This window comes from Equus caballus, chromosome 6 (genome assembly GCF_041296265.1).
Source record: "Equus caballus isolate H_3958 breed thoroughbred chromosome 6, TB-T2T, whole genome shotgun sequence".
Taxonomy (NCBI): domain Eukaryota; kingdom Metazoa; phylum Chordata; class Mammalia; order Perissodactyla; family Equidae; genus Equus; species Equus caballus.
In genome coordinates, this window is record NC_091689.1 from 83,373,762 (window position 1) to 83,397,276 (window position 23,515).

Here is a 23,515-nt window from a genome sequence, read left to right on the forward strand (position 1 = left end):
TCTTTTCTTGCGGTGGTCGAGAGGGTATGCCCCTCCCGAGAGCCTGATGAACAGGGAGATGCAGCGTTCATCCTGGAGTCTCCCCTCGGGCCGGCGAGGAACCGGGGAGAAATCCCGCGCTGGGCAGCGCACTCTCCCACGGGCTGGTTGCCGTGGGAACGGCTGAGAAGCGGAAGTGGGGCTGCGCGCCCGCTTCCGCTTCCGGGTCGGGACCCTCGCCTGCCCGCGGGGAAGCTGCATGGGCCGCCGCTTCCTGCGCGGGTTGCTGCCTTTGCTGCTCCCGCTTCCTCGGCAGGCCCGGCACCGCATGCTCGGCCCGGAGTCCGTCTCGCCCCCGAAACGACCCCGCAGCCACCTCATGGCACCGCCCCGAATCGGGACGCACAACGGCACCTTCCACTGCGACGAGGCCCTGGCGTGCGCGTTGCTGCGCCTGCTGCCCGAATACCGGGTACGGTCCGCGGAAACGGACCCTGGGGACGCCCCTAACCGGGGCCGTGTGGGGGCTCGGCCGGCCGAGCACCGCTCCTCCCCGCCCCGGCTCCCTTGGCCACCCAATTAATCCCCTTCCCGTGCGACCCCTAGTAGCCCCCTCACTTCCTGTGTCCCCTGCAGGACGCAGAGATTGTGCGGACCCGGGACCCCGAAAAACTGGCTTCTTGTGACATCGTGGTAGACGTGGGTGGCGAGTACGACCCTCAGAGACACCGATATGACCATCACCAGAGGTGGGTTCCCAGATTGCGTGTTTTTAGCTTCCTTGACTTCAGCCGTGCACTGCCGTGGTCCTGTCAGCCGCGGGACTGCCTCATCCTTGAAAGCAAACGCTGGAGTCCCATAGGACTACGGCCCTCCATCCTTCCAGCTCTCCGCCTGCTCTGGACCCATCCACCTGGCCTCGGACCTCCCTGGGTCCTGGCATCTGCCCAGGCCTCCCTTGTCAGTCCCCAGGCCCTTCCCGACTCACCTCCTTCGTTGGCTCAGTCAGGGTTTTCTCCCCCAGCACCCTCGTCACCCCACCTAGTACCCCAGTTGGGATTAATCCATTCATGTGCCCTTGTTGCCCGACCTCAGACTGCGGGACCCACCTGATTGTGGTGGATGGTGACAGTTCAGATGTGTGTGGTCTTCTACTTCGTTTACACTCTTCCATCGGGAAATCTTTACTTTCCAAGGGTACCCTATTGTCCCCAGTACCATTCCAGTCTTTTTCCCCCTCCTCAAGCCCCTCCGTCATAAGACTCCCTCAGTGAGTGACCCTGACTCTTTTCAAAGGAAATTGAGCTTTTCCTGCATGCGCATCCTCAGCTCCCTCCTTGCAGCTCAGGAAACACTGTTCTCTTTTCTTTGCCCCTTTTCCAGTCTCTTACTTTCTCCTCTGGGACTTTGCATCACAATTCTCCCACCAGTGTTTCTACTTCTTGCCTACAGCTTAAAACTCTGCTCAAGCATCTCTTGTCTTAAAAACAAAGGAATGAATAAAAAACAAAACCCTCTGTACCTACACCACACGGTGTAGAGCACTTACCGCTCAGGGATCATGAGAATGTTTTATTTTGTTTTAAGTCTCTTTAAGTATTTCTCTCGCTTTCTCTCTCTCTTGTTTAAGCGTATGTATTGCTTTCATAAATGCTGTCATTGGGAAGGAACCCTCCCGGTATTTACAGCCTAACCCTCACTCTCACTTGTCAGCCGCTCTTCAAAAGAAGAGCCAACCCTGGCTCCACATCCCTTCCAAGTCATTCCATTCATTCACTCATTCAGCCGGTTCTCTCCCAATCTCTCCACTGGAAATGCTCATGGAAAGTGCACCAGTGATCTCAACACCCAACTCAGGTTGCTGGCTTAGGGTCTCACCTTAACTGACCTCTTTGTGGCACTTGATCTTATTGACTACTCCCTTTTTCTATTGATTTTATATGCTTTTTTAAAATTATGCCGTATTCGACACATAAAAGAATGTATTGAACATTTGACACATAAAAGAATGTATTGAACCTTGCTGGAGTATAGAACATGAAAGGAACACCCATGAACCAATCTCCCAGCCTCAGAACTCGAGCATTACCATCACGGCTGCATCTGTACCTGTGCCGCTTCCCTGTCCCACTCCTCCCTCCCCCAGATGTAAGGAATATGCTGGATTTGGTGTTCATCATGCCCTTGCTCTTGTGTATAGTTTAGCACACATGTCTGTGTGCTTCCATCAACAATTTATTTACTTTGCTTCTTTTTGAACCTTATCTGGCGGGTTATTGTCATTCGTCTTTATACCTTATAAATATTTCATAAATAATTTTTGTACTTACTATTTGGTAATAAAAGTCATTAAAACAAAAAATGAGCTCCCTAGGTGATTGTGATGGGCTGGTATTTAGACATTACAGCTATAGTTTCCGCTTCCCTAACAACTGTCATACCTTTTGCCTATTCTCTGTCCCATTGCTATTCAGATTCCTGCTTGCCTCTATTCTCCTTGCCGGCTGGCACAGGGCTCTTTCAGACATGCACTTGCCTGCTTAAAATCTCTCAGTGGCTCCCCCTTACCTACAGATAAAGTCCAAACTCCAAAGTGTGGCCTACACGGCCTGCCATGATCTGGCCCCTGCCTACCCTTCCAGCTTTATCTTTTGCCACTCACTCCTCACACCCAGCTGCCTTGCCTGCAGTTCCAGGAAGAGACCTGTCTCTTAGCCATTGTACATGTTGTTCCCTCTACCTGGAATGCCTTTTCTCCCTCACCCTTTGTCTGGTGAACGCCCACTAATTCATCTTGCAGGAATGATCTGAAGGCTGTCCTCCTGAACTCTTTCCTCGCCCCCTCCCCCCTTTTCCTTGTTTGAAACTAGCTAGAGCATTCACTTGGTTGTCTGCATTTGTCTGCTTTTAGCAGATGAACTTGAAGGCGAGGACAGGGTCTTACTTTTTTTGTTTTGCTTTTGTTTTTTGTGTTTGCTGAGGAAGATTGGCCCTGAGCTAACATCTGTTGCCAATCTTCCTCTTTTTGCTTGAGGAAGATTTGCTCTGACCTGATCCAGTCTTCCTCTGTTTTGTATGTGGGTCCCTGCCACAGCATAGCTGCCAACGAGGTCTGTGCCCAGGATCCAAACCCAGGCTACCGAAGTGAAGCCTGCCAAACTTAACCGCTAGGCCATGGGGCCCGCCCCCAGGGCCTTAGTTTTTTATCCCTAATGTCTAAAACATAAGCCTGGTGGTAAGCATTGAGTTAACCACTGCCAAGTGAATGCATGAATGGAGACTCCCACAGTCCATGTTGACTCCTGAGGAAGAGCCAAGCCTCCCGAGCTGGGCTTTCCCCTCCAACTCCTGCAGTCCTCCTCCGCCTCCCCACCCGCCTGTGCCTGCAGACGCGCGCACACTGTGAGCTGATGGAAGCCGCTCTGCCTCAGCCCCACCCCCCTGTGCTCCTCAGATCTTTCACAGAGACCATGAGCTCCCTGTCCCCTGGGAAGCCGTGGCAGACCAAGCTGAGCAGCGCAGGCCTCATCTATCTGCACTTCGGGCACAAGCTGCTGGCCCAGTTGCTGGGCACTAGTGAAGAGGACAGCATGGTGGGCACCATCTATGACAAGGTGGGGACCCAAGGACAGAGATGCCCCACACGTGCATCTCCACCAGGCCAGCTGGGAGTGGCACTCACACAGTACTCAGGACCAGGCCTCAGGTCAGGGTTCCTGGCCCTAAGCTAGCCCACCACCCTCTGCCTCAGTCTGGCTCATCTGCTCACACGGGGCTGGTTTAATCTCTCTCCTACCTCTGGCCTGGGGTGGTTGGGAGAAGTGGGTGAGGTGATATATGGGGAAGGGCTTTGAAAACCATAAAGCAGTGTTTCTCAGTCTTTTTCTTGACCTGACACACAAAAAATGATTGTTCAACAACTTGGTAATAGAGGAGGCTGCTTATGTTGGAAGCATATGGCTCAGAGGTTCTGGCTCTCCAGAGCATATCTCAGGCACCACTATAATTCACCGGAGGCACACGAGTTGGGCAGCTCGCTGGACGGGTTTAATTATGAAAATATCTTCAGGTTCCACCAGCGTCCCCTGCAGGCAGCTCAGCAGGTTCCTGCTGCTGGGGAAGGAACAGGGCTAGTGGCCCTGGCGTGCATGTCAGATCAGTGATTCTGAGGACACTTCCTTGACCCTCCTGGAAGCTCACAGCACGTCAGACTTCAGATGCAGTCAACTCTGCTTTTGGCAGATTGGCTGAGTTCACTTCTCTCAGCTTGCCTATCTTCTGCCCCCATGACACAGCATTGGTATGATCCAAAAAAGTGAAAAAATAAACGGTTAAATTGGAGCTTTTGGAAGATTGAGGTTTTAGACTGCCTGGGTCAGTTTTTTCTTCTGCCAAGGGGTTTCTAAGCAATTGAACTAAATTAGACCCAAGTTTCCACTGAGTGTCAGGTTGGGGTCCAGACCAAGAGGTGCTGGGCACAGGGGAGTTTCCTTTTCGGCTCTCCCTGAGAGCAGCACTTTTTCTCCATACCACAGACGTGTTGATATGCGGGACTATTTCGGAGGGCAATTTTGCATTAAACACTGACACCTCATATCACTTCTGCCCCCAAACTCAAGGCATCGTCCTATCATTTCTTTAGGCTCAGGAGATACAGCAACTGCTGCTGCCACGGGGCACATCATGGGCTTCCCTGGGATCACATCCCAGCTCTTGATGTCTAGGCCAGCACTCCTCTCCCACCTGACGCGTGTGCTTGGCCAGAGCCTCCTGTACCTCTTTGACCGGGTCACCGAGTAGCCTACTCGGCCCTCTGCAGATTTACCCGCCCTCAGCTGTAGGGATCCTCGCCCACAGAGGCCTTCATGGAACCTGAGACCTTCCTTGTTCAGAAGTCAGCAGCACCTGCCCCACACATGCTGGCCTTGGCTTGGGCTTTGTGCGGTAGTAGAGTGAGGGCTGGATTAGAAATCAGGAGATCCCAAATCCAGCGCCCCCGGCACTCAGCTCTCTGACCTTAAGCAAGCTGCCAACCTCCCCAGTTCCTTTTCTCAGCCAGTTAGTGTTGAGATCCCCACCTGGCTGGCGCGAAGACTAAATGAAAGAGTGTGTATGCACATACTTTGAAACCTACAAAACTTTATGCAGATGGTAGGTACCCTTGAGCATTTCTCCTGCTGCTGCCTCAGATGTATGAGAACTTTGTGGAAGAGGTGGATGCAGTGGACAATGGGATCTCCCAGTGGGAGGAGGGAGAGGCTCGATACGCGCTGACCACCACGCTGAGTGCCCGGGTTGCTCGGCTTAACCCCACCTGGAACCAGCCCAACCAAGACACCGAGGTAAGGAGGCCCCGGGGGAAGAGACCATGAGGCATGTAAGAACCTGGGCAGAAGAAAGGAGAATGGGTGCCCTCCTCAAAGCCTAGCCACGGCAAAAGGGCCGGCGGCATGCTTCTGATTCTCACGTGATTCCCAGGCCGGCTTCAAGCGTGCAATGGATCTGGTCCGAGAGGAGTTTCTGCAGAGACTAGACTTCTACCAGCACAGCTGGCTGCCAGCCCGCGCCTTGGTGGAAGAGGCCCTGGCCCAGCGATTCCAGGTACAGGCCCGGGAGGAGGCACTGTGGCTCAGGGACTAGTGACTGCTGGCAGGCTGATGGTCAACAGGGGCTCCTCCTTCTACCTGAAACCTAGCCATGCCCCGCTTCCCTTTCAGGTGGACCCAAGTGGGGAGATAGTAGAACTGGCAAAAGGTGGATGCCCCTGGAAGGAGCACCTCTACCACCTGGAATCTGGGCTGTCACCCCCAGTGACCATCGCCTTTGTCACCTACACTGACCAGGCCGGACAGTGGCGGGTACAGTGTGTGCCCAAGGAGCCCCATTCATTCCAGAGCAGGTGAGGCCCTAGGGGACCACCCTGCAGACCTTCAGGCCTGTTTCAGCCCTATCCCAGAAGGCCACTAACCTTGGCTCTTCTCTGCTTCCTCTCTCACTTCTTTGACACCTCCATTTGCTCCCACCAACTTCCTCTTTCTGCTCACTTGTAGGCTGCCCCTGCCAGAGCCATGGCGGGGTCTCCGGGATGAGGCCTTGGACCAAGTCAGTGGGATTCCTGGCTGCGTCTTTGTCCATGCCAGCGGCTTCATTGGTGGGCACCGCACCCGAGAGGGTGCCTTGAGCATGGCCCGTGCCACCTTGGCCCAGAGACCAGCGCCTATGCCTCCCACAACTCCCCTAGTCCAATAAAATCTCTTCCATCTCACACTTACCAAGTCCTTGCCCCATTCTGGGAATCAGCTGAAACTCGGGAAAAGTGAAACATCTATTACATGCCAGAGCCTAGACTGGGTCTTTGCTCAGCTTTGCTTTATAAATCATTTGAAATTCACAAGAAGGGACTAAAAAGTGACCGAGCCAAGATCTTAACCCAAAGCTCATGCCTTTTTTTCCCCTCACTATACCCCCACCCCTGGAAAAGACAGTCTTGTAAGTGAGTGGAAAGCCAGGAAGACATTTTTATTATTAGAAGTGGGAGTGAGGGGAGTGGGGCTGAGTAGGCGGTGGCCCTGGGAGAGGGTCCCAAGGGGCAGAGATTGGGGATGTCTCAGTAAAGAGGGGCCGATCATGCATAGAGCCTCCGCCCCCAGCTGGGGGCTCTTGGGTTCGGCCAAGCGCGGGGCTAAAACGTGGAAACTGGGCGTTGACAAAGTACAGAGGGATGTGGGCAATTCGGCCTGTGGACCAGCACTGCAGAGGACGGAAAGAAAAGTTGATCAGAGCCTAAGCCCAAAGAAGGCGACATGGCAGAGCTGTTCCACAGCCATGGCTGTCAGCTCCTCCAGCCCACTCCCGAAAACCTCAGCAGCCTGGCCTACGCACCACACTGAGCAGAGCCCCTTTGTTGAAGGAAGGATGGAAAGTGATGAGCTGGGCCTGGGCTCCTGGCTCCCCCTGGATAATGCCACTAGGGGAAGAAGAAAAGGTGAACAGGCCCCTGGAGGCAGAAGGCAGGTGTAGTGGGATGCGGGTTTGGAGTGGGAGGGCCAGACCTAATGGCTGCCCAGCACCTACCAAGGAAGTAGCTCAAACACGGGGCTGTTCCGAGTCCGAAAAAGGAGGATGACTGGTTTACCATCCTGGACCCGTGGGTTTCCTGTAAGAAAGGAATCCAGGGACAGGGAGGGACTGGAGGCGGAATCCCAGGTAGCGGCAGAGAACTGCAGCCAGCACACAGACAACTCAGTGGGAAGATGGCTGGGGCCACGAGCCAAGTCCTCCCCCCACACCTCTTACCTTTCAGGAGCACAGCCAGACGTTCCCCGCTGGGGTCCCAGGCCATAGTGTGAGCCTCTCCCCCAAGTCTGTGGGTCAGAACAGTGGATTGGGAGGACTCAGCGTGGTCCCTCCCACTTTCCTTTCACTGCCCCTCTTTCACCCACTGAACTCACCTTCTCTCTCCATCTGGTGTCTGTATCGTTGTCTCAGACAGATCTGCCACAATCGTTGCTGACTTTGCCCCTCCAACGCGCCCCTTTCCCTCACCTGTGGATAGGGCAGAGGCTCTCAAGTACAGGAAACAGGCCTCTCACTGGTCCCCAGCCTCCCCTCCATCACAGGCGTCAACGCCTCTCATGTCTCCCAAGCTTCACTTCCCTTTTTCCTGCAGAGCAGCATATTCCAGAGGGTTCCTGCCCCCTCTGACTACCTCAGATATTCTGCGTTCCGAAGTGTTTCCCTAACTCACCACGTTCTGGGAATGACAGGGAGTAAATCAGTGGTTCCCCCAGTACAGTGAACAGCAGTCGGTTTCCATCTGGGCTCCAGCAGCCAGTCTGGGGTCAGGGAGCAAAAGGAGGGGAGGGGTGGTCTATAGGGCAATGTAGGAGGAAAAGAAGTAGAGGAGGTGGGGAAACAGCTTTGGGACCCGGGGCCCACCTCCTCCCCAGCTTCTGTGCATCAGTCCCTTCTTACCTGACAGCGCCCTGAGAGAGTAGGCCACCTCTCACAAGTCCACATCTGGGCCTCCCAGACTCTGTGCCAGAAAGAGGCCAGTCACAGCTTAGGACCTCTAGGTTCCAAAGCTTGGACGTACCTGCCTCTGTCAGTCCCAGGGCCAGGTCAAAGAATGGGAACGGGGACAAGGGTTCTGGCTGCTCGAAGTTCCCGGAGCCACCTGCCTTTCTCTAGGTCGTTCTTACCCTCCCTCTGCCCTCCTCCCACTCACCGAAAGACAGCTGAAGGAGTGGTAGCCAGGACTTTGCTGCCATCCGGGGACCAGAGCAGGTTGGTAACCCCACCTCCCCGAAACCAGGGAAGGGGCACACAGGTCTCTGTTGAGACATCCCATACCTAGGAGAGTCACAGCAAGAGAGTGAGACCGAGGAAACCACGGCATTCCTGTTGTCTCACCGGGGGCGCCCTTCTAGAAAGGGGAGGAAGCGGGAGACGGACTATTACAAGAGGAGGATCTATGTTGAGCAACACAGCAGGCCGAATTTTAAATCTGAGGAGTCTGGATGGCACAGCTCCTTCCCTGGGCAAGTTTAAGACTGAAGGACAATCATCCCTTCCCTCCTCCCAAAATGTTTCCCACCACCAGGTGAAGAGTGCTCCTCCCCCAAGTCGGGGGCGGGGGGACCAACTCACCAGGACTGCAGCATCCACAGGGGAGGCTGAGAGCAGCCGCCCGCCACTGGGGGCCCAGGCCAAGCTGGTGACAGGTGTGTGCCCAGGGTGGGAGAGCACTTGGGCACAGCCAGAGGAGGGTCTGCCACGGGGAAATGATGTGGAGTCAGAAGACGACAAGAGAAAAGCCCCATGATTCTGTTTTCTTGCCTCCTGCTAAAACTTCCAAATCCCAATGGCCCCTCTGAGCTCAAATCCAGGCTGGGGAAAACGAATAGGATGATGGAAGTTAAAGGAAAAAAAATAGAATAAGGAAGGAAGGGTGACATCACCACCAGTAGGCCCACAGAGGAGAATGGGTGAGGAGTAAGCTGTGACTGTGGCCTCAGGGAGACAAACTTCTGACCAGGAAAGCTGGAAGGTGCTGAGCCGGGGTGATGTCATGCTCCTCCCAGACAAGAGCCCACAGGACTATCCAGCATGGGGCCCGGGACAATCCTTGACATTACCTCAAGGTTCCAATCTCTTCTCTTTCCAGAGTTATCTGCCACTCCCCAGAACCCATCCTGTACTCCCAAACCTGTCTTTCTTCCTGTCCTTGTCAGAATTAGTCTCCCTCCTCTGTGATCCCTCATTGTTTTCTGCCTGTCATAAAGATGCTGCACGTGGGCCAAACTCCATCACTAGGCTGGGAACTCCAAGGGCACGAGCTTTGTCTTACTCAGCTTGGTATCTCCAGATCCACATACCTGGCCTGACAGGTATGGCTCCTGCCTGAATTGACACCGCCCTCTCCCTTTTCCACCTAACTATAACTCTTAGCTCCAAAGAGGCCTTAGGTCACCAATCTATAACTACTACTTCTTTTTTTTTTTTAAAAAGATTGGCACCTGAGCTAACATCTGTTGCCAATCTTCCTTTTTTCTTCTTCTTCTTCTCATCAAAGCCCCCAGTACACAGTTGTATATTCTAATTGTAGGTCCCCCTGGTTGTGCTATGTGGGATGCTGCCTCAGTGTGGCTTGATGAACAGTGCCATGTTCATGCCCAGGATCCGAACCAGTGAAACGCTGGGCTGCCAAAGCGGAGCACGCAAACCCAACCATTCAGCCACAGGGCCAGCCTCAAGGTTTTTTTTTGTTTTTTTTTTTTGAGGAAGATTAGCCCTGAGCTAACTACTGCCAATCCTTCTCTTTTTGCTGAGGAAGACAGGCCCTGAGCTAACATCCATGCCCATCTTCCTCTACTTTATACATGGGATCCCTGCCACAGCATGGCTTTTGCCAAGCAGTGCCATGTCCACACCTGGGATCTGAACCAGCGAACCCTGGGCCACCGAGAAGTGGAACGTGCAAACTTTAACTGCTGTGCCACCGGGCTGGCCCCAAGATTTTTTTTTTAAATATGCTTTTTGACTTTATTTGCTAAAATTTTATTTAGGATTTTAAAATCTATGCTCAAATAGTTTCTTTCTTATACTACCTATTGTCAGGCTTCAGGTTTTAGGATTACATTAGATTCATAAAAATAAATCGGGATGGGGCCTGGCTCCATGGCTGAGTGGTTAAGGTTGCGCATGCTCTGCTTCAGCAGCCCGGGTTTGCAGGTTCGGATCCTGAGCATGGACCTACTCCACTCACCAGCCATGCTGTAGTGGTGGCCCACATACAAAAAAAGAGAGGAAGATTGGCACAGATGTTAGCTCAGGGCTAACATTCCTCAGCAAAAAAATAAATAAGGATGGATCCTGAGACAGAAAGAAGACATTAGTGGAAAAACTGGTGAAATCTGAACAAAGTCTGGAGTTTAGTTCATAACAATGTAACATGGGAATATAAGATGTTAACAGCGGGGGAAACGGTGAAGTATAGCAAAACTGTACTACCTTTGTAACTTCTCTAAAAATCTAAAGTTATGCCAAAATAAAGTTTATTAAAAGGAAAAAAATAAATCAGGAGGCTTTCCAAATTTATCTATGATCTGGATTAGTTTAACACAGAGATTACCCTTCCTTTGACAATTAGATGGAACCCTCAGAAAACCACCTCAGCCTGGCATCTTTTTAGTGGTGGGGCTCATCCCTTCTAATTTCTTCTACAATCTTTGGTAACTTATACTTTGCTAGAAAATCAAACATTTTTCTTTAGATTTTCAAATTTGTTGGTCTAAGCTTGTATAATATTCTCTAATAATTCTTCTATTTTCTTCCATATCTGTGGTTCTCTCTCCATTCCCACTGTGAAAATAGTGTACTTTGATTTTCTCTTTTCTTAGTAAGACTGGCCAAAAGGTTTTCTTCTTTACTCATAATTTAAAGAACCAGTTTCTGGTTTTATATTTAGTTAGTTCTCGTGGGGATTCTTTCTCCAGTTTCACTGGTTTCAGCCTATATCCCTGTGGACTCTCTTCTTCCTTCCTTTAAACCTACCTCTGACAGTCTTCTGAAAGAGACAGTCTTCCCACCCCATGACCCATAGATACACACTCCCCACAACTCCAGGAGCCCCTAGTTCTGTCCCTTCTCTAGATCTGAGCATCCTCAGCACCTCCACCTTGACCTTAGGTCTGCTTCTCTCAGCCCTGGGATGTGCTATGGGAACAAAGAACTTCTCCTTCCAGGCCCCCTCACCACCCCTAACATGGCCACAACCCTCAGGCCAACGTAGGACAGAGGCTGCTGGGACTCACCGGGTAGACAAGGAGGTGGGGTCCAGGGTCCAGATGAGAATGCAGCTTTGGCAGGCCACAGCTAAGACGGAGGCACTGAGGGGCTTCCAGGCCAGAGCCGCCACATTTCGCTGCAGCCGGTGCTTCAGGGAGGGGACTGTAGTGCTGGGGGAAAGGGTAGGGGGCTGAGTCAAAGCAGGGGCACTCGGGCTCAGGGGACCCGAGAAGGGAAATCCACAGAGAAGAAAGCTGATCATCCAGGGCCCAGGGGTATTGTGCGACAGGAGGATAGGATAAAAGTTAGATCTGGAAAGAGGACACATCCAGTTGTGGAGCCTCCCTGACCCCAGTTCTGGAAGGAGCCCTGTGGACCATGCCCCAGCACTGCAGGTCTCCCCTGGGACTACAGCTGGAGCAGGAAGAGGAGACTGAAGAGTGAGACCCTGCCCAGCACACCCTCACATACCTGTTGGCATTATACACACGGATTGAGTCATCTAGCAGGGCCACCGCAAATTTGTTGGTGTGGGGGTGCCACGCAAAGACCCGCAAGCAGCAGCTGGACCTGGGGCGGGAGTGAGCATGAAGACTTTGAACCTGCACATACCCAGAGCCCAGCCCAGAAGCTCAGATTCCCTTTCACATTATTGTTTTGAATTTTTTCTTTTATTTTTTGGGGGGGACGTAGAAGGAGTGAGAATGAGGTGAGGAGAGCAGTCAGGAAAGGGGTGGGAGGAGTCTCTGTCTTGACTTCCCTTTCCCCAAAAGAAGCTCCAAGGTTCAGGGCTTCCTTCCCACAAAAGCCCCAGAGCTTTTACACCCACCAGTTTGTGACTTGGGAAAATTCGGCAATCAGATCTTCGCTCCTGAGCTGTAAGAACAAAGTGAAAAGACGCCCTGGGACAAAGGGAGCTTATCCCCTTAATGTTCCCACAGGGGAGCTGGACGACTCCCACCCTCTGCGGTCTTCCCACCCTACCCTGACTTTAAGGGATAGGAAGTGGAGAGGGGATGGGGGTGGGGGAGTGGCAGCCGGGGAGGGCCAGGGGAGGAAGCCAAACTTACAGAGAGATGGGGGAACAGGGACCCATGGAGGGAGGAGGCCCATCGACAGAGGGCCAGGGCCCAGCTGGACGCCGTCTTCACCCACTCAAACACTGTGGGGTTGAGGAAGCAGCTCTAATTAAACCATTCACAGGGCTCTCCCTGGGCACCCTCTGAGGTGAAGGAGGAGCTCTCCCCAGGTCCTTCTGCCCAACGAGTGCTCTGGACACCCACTCTGGGGTATGTGGGGTAGGCAGAGGGAGAAGAGAAGATGGCACCAGCATAGACAACTGGGCCAGGAAAAACAGGGCTAAAGGGAAAGGGCCTGGGCCATCAGGGATTGGGATGAGTCAGGGGGAATGCGGACGGGAGATGCCAACCACAAAACTAGGGAAGGCTGGAGGGAAAACACTCACCCTCCTCCTCCGAGTTTGCAATTTCATTCAGCACTCCAAAAAGGCCCACATCACGCCTGGTGAGGAGAGGAAGCTGTGCGTCAGACTCCTCCGCTCCCTCAGTCTCCCCTACAAGTCATTCATTCATGCATTCATCCATTCATCCAGTAAACATGTATTAGAAAGAAGAGCACTCACATTTAATGAGAGGCAACTGTGGGCCATGCACTTGATATGCTGTCCTTTCATTTGATTATCTTACAAAATGGACAACCTGCCCATTTTACCACTGAGGCAACTAAGGCTCAGAGGTCTCTCAGGACTCTGTAAGCGGGTCAAGCAGTCAAGAATTGCCTAAGATAGTGAATGGAAGGATCTTAAGCAGAGGAATACACTGATCACACTGGCATTTTAGAAAGATCACTCTGGCTGCAGGTTAGAGGAGGACAAGAATGGAGAGAAGGTGGGTTAAGAGCCTCCTTCGGGAATCTAGGAAAAAGGCCAAAGTGGCCTGAACCACTGGAGATGGAGAAAAGTAGACCTGAGAGCTTGAGGAAGCAGAATGGACAGGATCTGAGGCCTAATTAGACATTAGTGAGGCAAGAGTAATATCAAGGGGAACACCTAGGGCATAATTATAGCAGCTAATACCGCTTCCAGGGTGCCAGGGCGGCCAGAGGCTTCCCATGCATCATCTCAGTTAGCCGTTATCACAACCCAACAAAATAGGTGCTGTTAGCATCTGCATTTTTAGACAAGTGAACAGAGTGTGAGAAGGTTAATTATCAAGGTGGCCTAGGTAGGAAGTAGCAGAGTCAGGATTCAACCTGTCTGCCTGCCCCAGAGCCTACACTCACACCACTTGCTCCTGAATGAGCAGTAAGGCCACTCCCCGAGATGAGAAACACAAGGAAGAAGCCGGTTCGGAGAGGAAAGTGAGGAGATCGACTGTGAACACGGTGAGTGTGTGAAGCCTGTGGAATACCCAACTGAGGGTGACTGGCAGACAAGTGAACACCCAGGTGTGGAGCGTCAATCACAAGTCCAGCCCAGGACACCGACATTTAAGGGACTTCAGGAAGAGGAGAAGCAGCAGCCCAGCCAGAGAGACAGGAAGTGAGAAAGAACCCAGGATTGAATGGCTTTTCAGACAATGAATTGATGTTTAATTTCACTCACACAAAGAGACGTTCAAATTAAACTGTACTGCAATACCAAATCTTGAAGTTTGACAGCGCATGCGTTGGGAAACAGACACTCTCATACACTGCTGGTAGGACTGTAAATATGTACAATTTCAACAGAAGACTCTTTGGCAAAAGCTCACGAAATAACAAATGAACACACCCTTTGAACCCAGCTACTTCATTTGCAGGAATTCATCCCACACATGACAATGATAATAATAATAGCTAACCCTTGAAGGGATTAAAATGGGCCAGGCACTGTTCTCTGAGTGTCTTACATCTGTTAACTCATTTAACCATCATTACAAGCTTGTAAGATAGGTTCCATTTTATAGATGAAGAAACTGAAGGACAAAATGATTAAGTAACTTGCCCAAGATCACACAGCTAAAAAGAGGCACAACAGAAACTGAATCCAGGCAGTATGGCTCCAGTCCTACATATGCAAAATCAATGACCTACATATAAGATTATTCACTGCAACCTTACACCTAACCTTGCTCAACTTCAGGTAAAGGCTCAGAAAATGGTAATGACATGAGGTCGGGGCAGGGAGCAGGTTCACATAAGCAAACCAGAAAGCAAGGCAAGTCACTGGAGATTAAATGGAACCACTGTTGCAAAGCCTTGAGTTACAAATTTGAAAATTTGTTATGCTGAATGATGTATGGCTCTGAGCTAGAGAGAGCCCGGCAGCCCCATGCAGAGGGGTGGTGACCTCAATTTCTCAAGGATCTGCAGACCATAGCCCAGGAGACTCTTGCCATGTCTCACCAAACGTTGATGCATCTCTTCCACACTTGCTCCCGGTGATGGATAAAGGCTGTTCTTGTGCCATGGTCCAGCCTCCCAGGGGTCTTCAGGGGATCCTTAGTCAGGTTTAGGACAGGAAGATTGATCCACTACGCCCAGAAGTGAGAGGTGTGAGTCAGCCTCTTCCCAGGTGCGGAACTCCCTGCCATCTCCAACCCATGGCTGGGCTAAGGGTAAGAGGCTCCAGGGATGTTTCCCATTTTCACAGATTTAACACTTGTGGGCCTAGGAAACAGGTCTTAGCTCTCTTATCTGTAAAACTAAAATAATACTTTATAGGGTTGCTAGGATTATTAAATCTTATAACATTTGTGGAGAACACCTGACTCAGAACCTCTTTCCTACGTAGCAAACACTCAACAAACGTCAGTTTCTCAACACCACGGAAAGAAACGCTCCAGGCTGTGCCTTCCCAGTTCTCCCAGATACCGTCCCCAACTTTCCAGTACTTCTGCACCTGCCCATCTCCTAAGTTCGCCCTCATTCTCTCCATTGCCTCTAGGCCCGCCCCACAGCTCTTCAGCATCCCTCATCCTCCAATCCCAGCCCTAAAACATTCCAGTCCCTGTATTCTTCTCCAGCCCGGGCCAGGCTGTTTCAAGTCCGCCAGTCCGTGGACAGGGACCCCGCCCCCGCCACGCTGCCTCGGTTCCCCCGTTCTCCCTGACTCCGCCCCCATGCCTATAGGGTCCCCTCCCTCCTCGCCCCGGTCACCTGGCCCCGGAAGTCGGGAGGCGGACTCTCATAGCTATTGCCTGTCACCAGCTCGTTATTGTGCTCGTATAGGGTGACTTGACCCCTAGGCGGCGGCGGAGGGAACAACCCCAGGGAGCACATCTTGCCGGTCCCGCGGACGTCCGGAGTCGGCTAACTCGCCGATCCCGCTCCTCGGACTCAGTTCCCGGGCTAGATTCGGATGCGTACGGGTAGCCGCTTGGGACAAACGGCGTCGCAAAGCCAACGGAAATGAAGGGAAGAGTAACCGAGAAGAAGGGCGCGTGCGCAGTCCCGGGACAGCTAGCCGGAGCGTCCTCGCGCGCCGCCTAGCGGCCGGAGGGGGAGGGACGCGGACAAGTCCGCAGGGCCAACCCCCAGCTAAGGGTCAGAACGGTTTTTCTTTTTTTTCTTGGGAGACTGCTGTTTTTCCCAGTTCCGAATTCCCCTACACAGTCTCCCGCTCACTCTCTCAGCGCTCGGAAAGCCCAAAATAAGCCATGTTCAGGGAAGTACCTAATTATATCCTCCCAGGACTGTGGATGGCCCAGAGGAAAATATAGCCTGTGTGACTGGCAGCTGGCTGGAGAGCCTCCGGGAGGAGGAAGTTCAGAGGGGGACCTTGGGAGAGGGATGCTGCGCCGGCCAGAACCTACGGCCCACAGGGTTGGGCGTCCTGGAAGGAAAAGTGAGAACTGTTGGAAAACAGTAACATTTCCTGAGCACTTATTAGGATAAGCGCTTGTATAATCTTTACAACAACCCCTTGAGGTGGGTACTGCTACGACACCACGAGGAAAGTGAGGCACAGAGAGATCGGAACTAAAAGTACCAAAACCAGGCATTCTGACTCCACAACAAAAGTGAAATCGATCTTACCGTAACGCCAAAGGATGGAACTAGAATGGAGACTAATACAGAGTGGGCGTTCCTATCCTTACAACTCTATGACTTTGGAAAAAATCATTGAATTCTGTGAGCCTCCACTTTGTCACTTGCAGAGTGTCACATGGTTGTTTCCCGTACAAAATATGGAAATGAAGCCATTTAATTGTAAAGGGGCCGGCCAGGAGGCACAGTGGTTATCAGGCACTCTGCTTCGGTGGCCTGGTTCTCAGGTTCAGATCCCTGGGCGGACCTACACACTGCTCCTCAAGTCATGCTGTGGAGGCATCCCACATACAAAACAGAGGAAGACTGGCACAGACGTTAGCTCACGGCCACTCTTCCTCAAGCAAAAAGAGGAAGAGTGGCAACAGGTGTTAGCTCAGTGCCAATCTTCCTCACTAAAAAAATAAAATAAAACTGTAAATTGCTAAACAGATATCAGTGAACTGGGTGTCCTTGGGCATGGGCTCATTCATTTAACAAATGTTAATGAGCAATTCCAAGGACCATCCGCTGGGCACACAGAAATGTGTGAGGCATAGTCCCCACTCCCAAGAGCTGCCAGTCTCACTGGAGAATCTAGGGGGTATTCTAGTTTAGCATTTTTAGCTTCTGTGCCTGCCCCTCTGTTCTACATGAAAAATTCCCCCAAGAGATTTATTCCCTGGTCAGAAAACAAGGGGCTCCAGAACGTTAATAGACATAGCACTCACCTGAGAATCTTGCTAAAATGCAGATTCTGGCCTAGCGCTCTGAAGCTGTCTTTCCAAAAAGCCCCCAGGTGACACCCCACAGACCACACACTGAATAGCCCTCACTTAATTTTCGGGATTAGTTCACAGTCCCCTGGGAAGTCACAGAAAGCTTAAAGAGTGTAGTGTAAAAACGGGGGTTGTTTGGGGAAACGCTGGGAACGCTCCTGCTGAAGGGGGAAGCAGCACCGGTTTGAGGACAAAGAGGGAGTGTGTGACTCTGACAGATGAGTGGCAGCGCCAAGAACCCATGGACACTGTTGTTTGTACGGCCATAATGACACCAGCCAACCCCAGACACCCTGAAGAAATCACTGCAGCCTGGGCCTGCAGCCTCCACCTCCCTTCCCTGGAGCCTGATTTTCACCAACAGGTTGTGTGATCATTGTCGGGTAGGTGCCTGCCTCTTACCCTGTAGAGTGAACTGGAGAGAAGGAAGGTGCTACGCGCATCCGTCTTCAGCCACCGCCTCCCCACTACTGCTTAGTTCACGTGTGTTGAAGGGTTTTCACGATTTGCAGATTCTCGGGAGGCAGAAGTCCAGGCCTAGCGCACTCCCCACCAACTTCACCAGGGGGCGCGGCGGCCCCGGCGACACAGCGACGGTGACCCGCCGCCCCCGGGGCTCAGAGAGCTTAGCGGGCGGTCTCCACGGGCCCCTCCCTCCGACCTGGGCGGGAAACCGAGGCAGTGCCGCGGCCGCTGCCCAAGATTTCTAAAACGGGCCCCCACTTTCGGAGGCGGGAGGCCTCGCCAGAGCCTGGGTGCCTGGAGCTCGGCCCGCCGCCCTTCCCGGGCGCCCCGGCCCGGGGCTGGTAACTAGGCGCACATGGCCGGCCCGGCCCTGTTTGTCCTGGCAGCGCGCCGCCGCTATTTGAGGCGGTTTTTATCTCCCAGAAACCAGCAAAACCCCAAGCGGAGTCGAGGGAAGATGAAAGGGGCCGAGGGGCCGGGGAGGGGAGGACCGCGAGGCTGCGGCGGGCGGGAGCTGGCACCGGACAGGCGGAGACCCGGCGGCGAGAGGGCTGGGCCCTGGGGGGTCCCGAGGAGCCGGCCCGCGAGGTGGGGGCGGGAGCCGGGGGTCCGCCACGGGCTGCCCCCTCGCGCAGACCCGCCCGGGCACCCCGCCCCCCTGCGCCCAACGCCCTGGCGGTGGGCTCCCCTCCGCGGCCCCCAGCCCGCGGGAAAGTCCTCGGAACCCGGATTTCTTCAAAGGGCCTTTGAAGCCGCGCCCCGCAGGAGGCCAGGCGACTTCGCACCTGGCCGGGGGCGGGCGAGGCGGCGGCGTGGGGAGGGGGCCGCCCGAGCCCGCCCTCCCGCCCGCCCCAGCGCTGCTGCTCCTCTCCCGAGCCCGCGAGAGGCGGGCCGGCCGGGGCGCGCCCTGCAGTCGGGCCCGGGGCAGCGGGCGGGGGCAGCGGCCGGTGCGCCCCCTTAGTCCGGCGGGGGAGCCCTGGGGGGCGGGGGCCACACAAAGCCCTATTGTGGCTCGGGGACGGCCGCCACAGAGTGGCTTTTGTTCCTCCGCTAACTCCGTGGCGGGCACGACTGATTGCAGGCCCGGGGCAGGGGGCGGGGTGCGTGCCAGGCCGGGTCCGCCCGCCGGGAGCCGCGCATGGCCCGGGGCGCCGCGAGCGCGGGGCGGCGCGCAGGCAGGTCACTGCCCCGGCGGGGTCGGTGGGTGCAGAGTCCCGGGAAGAGCCGGGCAGGAAACCGCTCGGCCCTCCCAGCTCTGCAGAACGCCCCGGGCGGTCAGCGACTGAGCTCCGCCCGAGGGCCCTGCCGAGGAAGTCTTCGACCGCGGGCGTAACGGGCCAACGTGCATAATAGAATGCCCGTGGGGAGTCCCCAGTTTGCCAAGGAAAAACCTGTGGCTCACCCTTCTTTTCCCCCTTTCTCACCAGGACAAAATTTAAAATCGAACTTTTATTTATTAAATTAAAAAAAAAAAAAGACTCCATGAGGGCGCGATCCCTTCCCTTTCCACAATATGACCCCCTTCCCAAGCTCCGGCGGCTTTCACCCTTGAACTCGGGGCCTTAAGGGGAGCAGGAGATAGAAAAGGAGGATCCGAAGTCACAGGAAAGGCATTCAAAGGCACGAAGCGGCTTTAAAAGTCACTGGAGGTGGAGTTGGGAGCATCGGAAGTCCCAGGTTGGGGGCCTGTGGACGCACCCCCAAATCAGCTTGGGGACCTCTGTCCGCCTAGCTCTATCAATTCTTCCTTCTCATGGCTTCCAGGCACCAGCCTAGCACAGTGCCCTGCACAGAGGAGGCACTGAATAAATACTTGATTTATTTGAATCTGATCCCAGAGAAAGCCTTCCCCACCTATTCTTCAGGAGAGGCACCGCCAAACCAATGTCCTCCTCTTGGTAGGTGGGCTTCCCCAAAGAGCATGTCTAAGATGGCAGCTGCAACTCTCCATAACCACGGCAACAAGGGAGGAGCCTGAGGGGGTCATGGTGTCAGGGGTGGGGCAGTGGAAGAACCTGCTCTGGGGTCAGGGGAGCTGGGGTACATTCCAGTCCTCCCCTCCATAGGACTTGAGGTTTCACAGCTTCTGGCTGGGGCTGGGAATATTAGGGATCTCCTAACTGAGAGATACCCCATCAATTCTTTAACAGATCCTGCTAGTCAGTCCTATTAGCAGAGATCCCATTAAAAGAGAAACCCCATTAACCGAGACCCTGACGATAGAAATTCTATTAACATGATCTCCACTAACACTTTTTCTCTACAGAGATGCACTTGGCTAAAAGTTCCATAGCAGAAATGGACCTCTTTCCCTCCCCAGCTCACTCTACCTGACCTGTCATCATAACTTAGATAAATAGAATTATTATTATTACTATTCATTTCTCTTGGAACATAGGGGTTAAATATACAGGCCTGGGGGCAGCCTCCCTGACCCTGGGGTCACCCCATCTTTGGGATCAGATCCCCACTGGTCTGCCCCCCTCTTGGCACCCTGCTTCCTGCCAGGTCACTAGCCCCAATCCCCCTAACTCTGGTCCCTAATGAAGAGGCCACCAGGGGGCAATAAATTATCATCATCATCATCATTGTGTTTGTAAAAAGGAAGAACGCTCCGGAGCGCGGAAAGCAGTGGAATAAGAAGTTGAGAAGACTGGAGCCTGGAAGCTAAGGGATAGCGGTAAATAAGCTTGGGAAGCAGAAAGGATGCAAGTCAAGGAGTTAGTGAGATGGAGGAACAAAGTGTTGGGAGCCCAAATGGAAGGAAAGTGAGTTGATGTGGTGAGAGGAGAGAGAGAGGCTGTGAGCAAGGGCGAGGAAGCCAGAGTGCAGAAATCAGGCACAAGGTAGAGGGCCTGAGATGAGCGTTTGCAGAACAGGCTCATGGCCTGGGGAGGAGGTGGGCTGAGGAGGCAAGCAGGGTGATTCCCAAGCCCAGAATGGCCAGAGGAGAGACAGAGAGATCCCCAAAGGGCAGCATGCACAGGACAAAGGGAGTGAGGGGCAAGCAGTGGTCCACGAAGCCAGGAGAGGCTGGCAAGACAGCCCTGGGGCTGGAGACTCTCCACCCAGCTCAGATCTCAAGCAGGTTGCTCTGCTCCGGGCTGCCTCCAGGGGCTTTCTCTGGGGGTGCCGGCGAGGCTGAAGGTCGGGGCGTCTGACTGGCCTCCTCTTCCCCCGCGCTGCGGCCCTCCCCCAGCTCCTTGGGGCCGCTGGGAGGTGGGCCTGGGCCTGGCTCGCCATGGGTGCGTTGGTGCTTGCTCAGGTGGTCGCTCCGGGTAAAGCGCTTGGAGCAGAGCAGACAGGTGAACTTCTTCTCCCGGGTGTGAGTGCGCACGTGGCGCTCCAGCTCGTCCGAACGCGTGAACCTCTTGCCGCAGAAGAGCCAGTTGCAGACGAAAGGCCTCTCGCCCGTGTGCCAGCGCAAGTGGGCCTTCAGGTGGGAGGCCTTGCCGTACACCTTGCCGCAGCCGGGAATGTGGCAGCTGTGAATGGGCTTCTTCCGCAGCCCGGCTGCGGCTGCCCCCAGGCGCTCCAGCTCTTGGCAGTTGGGGCAGTCGCAGGAGGAGCGCCCTGCTCCACTGCCCCCATATCCACCACTGCCCCCTGTGCCTGCGCCCCGGGGGGGCTTGGCTCCACCACTGCCCTCCAACTGCCCACTGTTGCCCACTGCCTTGGGTTTATAGACGTCTTGGGGCAGGACATGCTGTGGCCCTGGTTGCAGGAGGTGGGGAGCTGGGTAGGGAGCTGGATTAAGGGGGGCAAAGTCAGATGGGTAGGTGGGCAGCTGGGGGTTCAATGGAGGCTGAGCAGGGCCTGTAGGCAGTGTCCCTTGCAGCCCATCCCCCTGGCCCTGCCCACCGCCTAGCCAGTTGCCCCCAGGGTGCATGTCCCACCAAGGTGTGGGAGCATTGCCTGGGCCTGGTGAGATGCCTGCATGGATCCCTGCCTTGTACCAGGAGCCGTAGGGGTGTGCCATGTCCAGAGAGGTGTAGACACTGGGCAGGCAGTCAGAAGAGCTGTGCCCCTTGGGCACTAGTAGCCCAGGGTCCTGGGTGCCCGTGGGCCCAGGGAATGAGTGAGAAAAGGGAGGGTAGTCATTGGCATAGCCCGAGGTGGGTGCTGGAGGACTGCCTGCTGGTGAGAGGAGGCCATTGGTGCTTGAAAAGGGGGCTGGGTAGGCATCCCCCATGGTTTTGGGGGCTGAAAGGTCACTGCCCACAGAGTAGGGCTTCTTTGTGCCTGCTTTGCCCAGTGTCGTTGAGTCCCGCAGAGGGCTGGAGCCACCAAATTTGCTGCACGCTGCTGTTAGCATGGCCAGGGGACTGGAGCCATAGTGAGCTTCCTCCTGTGGAGAGACAGGGGCACTGCTTAAGGGGAGGGAGAAAGTGCTGGAAGAAGGGCCAACTCTAGGACTGCGACCTGGAGACATGGAGAACAGAACAAAGGGGTCAGGGAAGAGTCGAAGACAATGGGGAACAGGGGTAAGAGGGGGCCAGTGAGGCCTGGGACCCAGGGCAGAGCTCAGATGGAGTCGCTGAAGGGAAGCAGAGGCCCAAGACAGCAGCCTAACACCCCAACCCAGGAGGCGGGAAGCTGAGCTCACTGTGGAGCTGTTGGGTGTGTGCAAGGGCCTCCGAGGGCTATTTCTTAAGTAGTGGAGAGAGGAGCTGGGGCTGCAGGCAGCACCTGGATGAGGTGAGACTTAGGGATCCTGACCTCTGGAAGTGGGTGCAGAGCAGAGGCCATGGTCAGGGACGTGGAGAGGAAAGATGAGGCTCAAAGAGCAGCTTGGGGAGAAGGTGCGGTATTAGGGACTGTGGTTGCCCCCATTCCAGATTTTCCCAGCTTTACCCCGTATTCCACTTCCTGTCTCCACTTCATCTCCTGACTAAGGCAGTGGCCTAGCCTCCCCGAGGCCTCGTCCTCATGTCCTTGGTAAGGAATCTCTTGGCAGGGACTCGGGCTGGGGAGCAAGAGGAAGCAACGGCAGAGACACTGGGACATTGAGAGGGAAAAAGGCTGCCGCCAAGCCAGGACTGTGGCTCAGGCAAGAATGTCTTTCAAGCGGGCAGTGGGCACCTCCTGCTTTACGGAGCCTCTGGGAGGGCGGGAAGAGCCCGAAGTCCTCGTACCCCTCCAGGGCAGGGAATTGGGGTGGCTAAGATACTGGCTCCCAGGCACACCCCTCTGTGCCTCAGTGTCCCCTAACACGTAGCCCACATCACTGGTCTCTATTCACCCTTCCAGCACAGTGAGTGAAGGAAGACAGGTAGATGCAGGCATGGGGATATTTTAGAAACATAAAATGCCCCTAATGACCATCGTGCTACCAGGTCGAACCACCCTGACATTACTATCCCTCAGGAGCTCATGGTACCCCTACCTGGGTCAGCCTCGGGACATCACAGGAAGAGATGCCCTCCAGAATCTCCGGCTGGCATAGACAGGCATCCATTACTGAGAATCCCACCAAAAAACGTGCCGTCAAAAGCTGACCCTGTACATTTCCTTGACTGGGGTCCTCAAAAGCCGATGTACCTTGTGCCTTCCCCATGAAGCTGAAAAGGAACCCAAGAGTCCAGAGTTCCCAGCCCTCCCCTCTAGCTCCTAGCATGCAGTATGTGTGTGTGACAGCAATGCTAGAGGTTGCCGCAGTGGGGGGCGTGAGCTGTCGTCTCCACTTCTGCACTGCTCCCCCTGCCCAGTCACCTCTCTCAGTCCTGTTGACCCCATGCACTCCCAAATTTTGAACCACCAAAAGCTTTCTCAAATCTGGCCCTGAGTCCTTCCCCGGAGCTCAGATCTCCCAAGCAGAGGGTAGGCTGAGGCAGGGCAGCCCCACAGGAGTCAGATCCGGGCCGAAAGCAGAAGGAGAAATGTAGAGTGCGAAGGAGAGAGGCTAAGCCCCAGAGACACGGGGAGCAAAGGACCCTGCACAGGGTGAGGACCTGACACAAAGCCCCCATGGGTGT

General features: G+C 54.3%; 3 protein-coding genes across 5 annotated transcripts in view; 1 reads left to right on the plus strand and 2 right to left on the minus strand.

The window, feature by feature from the left end:
• Position 1: 1 nt before the first annotated feature.
• MYG1 (MYG1 exonuclease) lies at positions 2–6,246 on the plus strand. Its single transcript, XM_001504512.6, has 7 exons — positions 2–451; positions 616–728; positions 3,434–3,593; positions 5,169–5,321; positions 5,458–5,580; positions 5,697–5,878; positions 6,030–6,246. Exons 1-7 carry the CDS (start codon positions 239–241, stop codon positions 6,226–6,228), a joined length of 1,143 nt encoding a protein of 380 aa, XP_001504562.3. The 5' UTR covers positions 2–238; the 3' UTR covers positions 6,229–6,246.
• Positions 6,247–6,473: 227 nt separating this feature from the next.
• AAAS (aladin WD repeat nucleoporin) lies at positions 6,474–17,979 on the minus strand. 3 transcript variants are annotated; one of them, XM_070270262.1, is made up of 18 exons: positions 17,478–17,979; positions 15,943–16,102; positions 15,427–15,645; positions 14,674–14,801; positions 12,734–12,789; positions 12,339–12,430; positions 12,098–12,144; positions 11,740–11,838; positions 11,295–11,438; positions 8,629–8,749; positions 8,207–8,331; positions 7,954–8,014; positions 7,727–7,814; positions 7,431–7,524; positions 7,276–7,343; positions 7,054–7,135; positions 6,862–6,946; positions 6,474–6,729 (listed from the first exon to the last, which is right to left on the minus strand). In XM_070270262.1, the coding sequence occupies exons 3-18, from the start codon at positions 15,547–15,549 to the stop codon at positions 6,505–6,507; spliced, it is 1,638 nt and encodes a 545-aa protein (XP_070126363.1). In that variant the 5' UTR covers positions 15,550–15,645; positions 15,943–16,102; positions 17,478–17,979; the 3' UTR covers positions 6,474–6,504. The 3 variants fall into 3 exon arrangements, with proteins under 3 accessions (XP_070126363.1, XP_001494960.1, XP_023499419.1); XM_001494910.5 differs by lacking the exons at positions 15,943–16,102; positions 17,478–17,979 and having other exon boundaries at positions 15,427–15,712; XM_023643651.2 differs by lacking the exons at positions 14,674–14,801; positions 15,427–15,645; positions 15,943–16,102 and having other exon boundaries at positions 17,478–17,883.
• A 995-nt stretch (positions 17,980–18,974) lies between these two features.
• Positions 18,975–23,515, minus strand: part of SP7 (Sp7 transcription factor) — a 28,469-nt gene continuing 23,928 nt past the window's right edge. Inside the window, exon 5 of the mRNA XM_023643653.2 lies at positions 18,975–21,888. Within this exon, the coding sequence (XP_023499421.1) occupies positions 20,614–21,888 (1,275 nt within the window). The 3' untranslated portion in view covers positions 18,975–20,613. The remainder of the gene's footprint in view (positions 21,889–23,515) is intronic.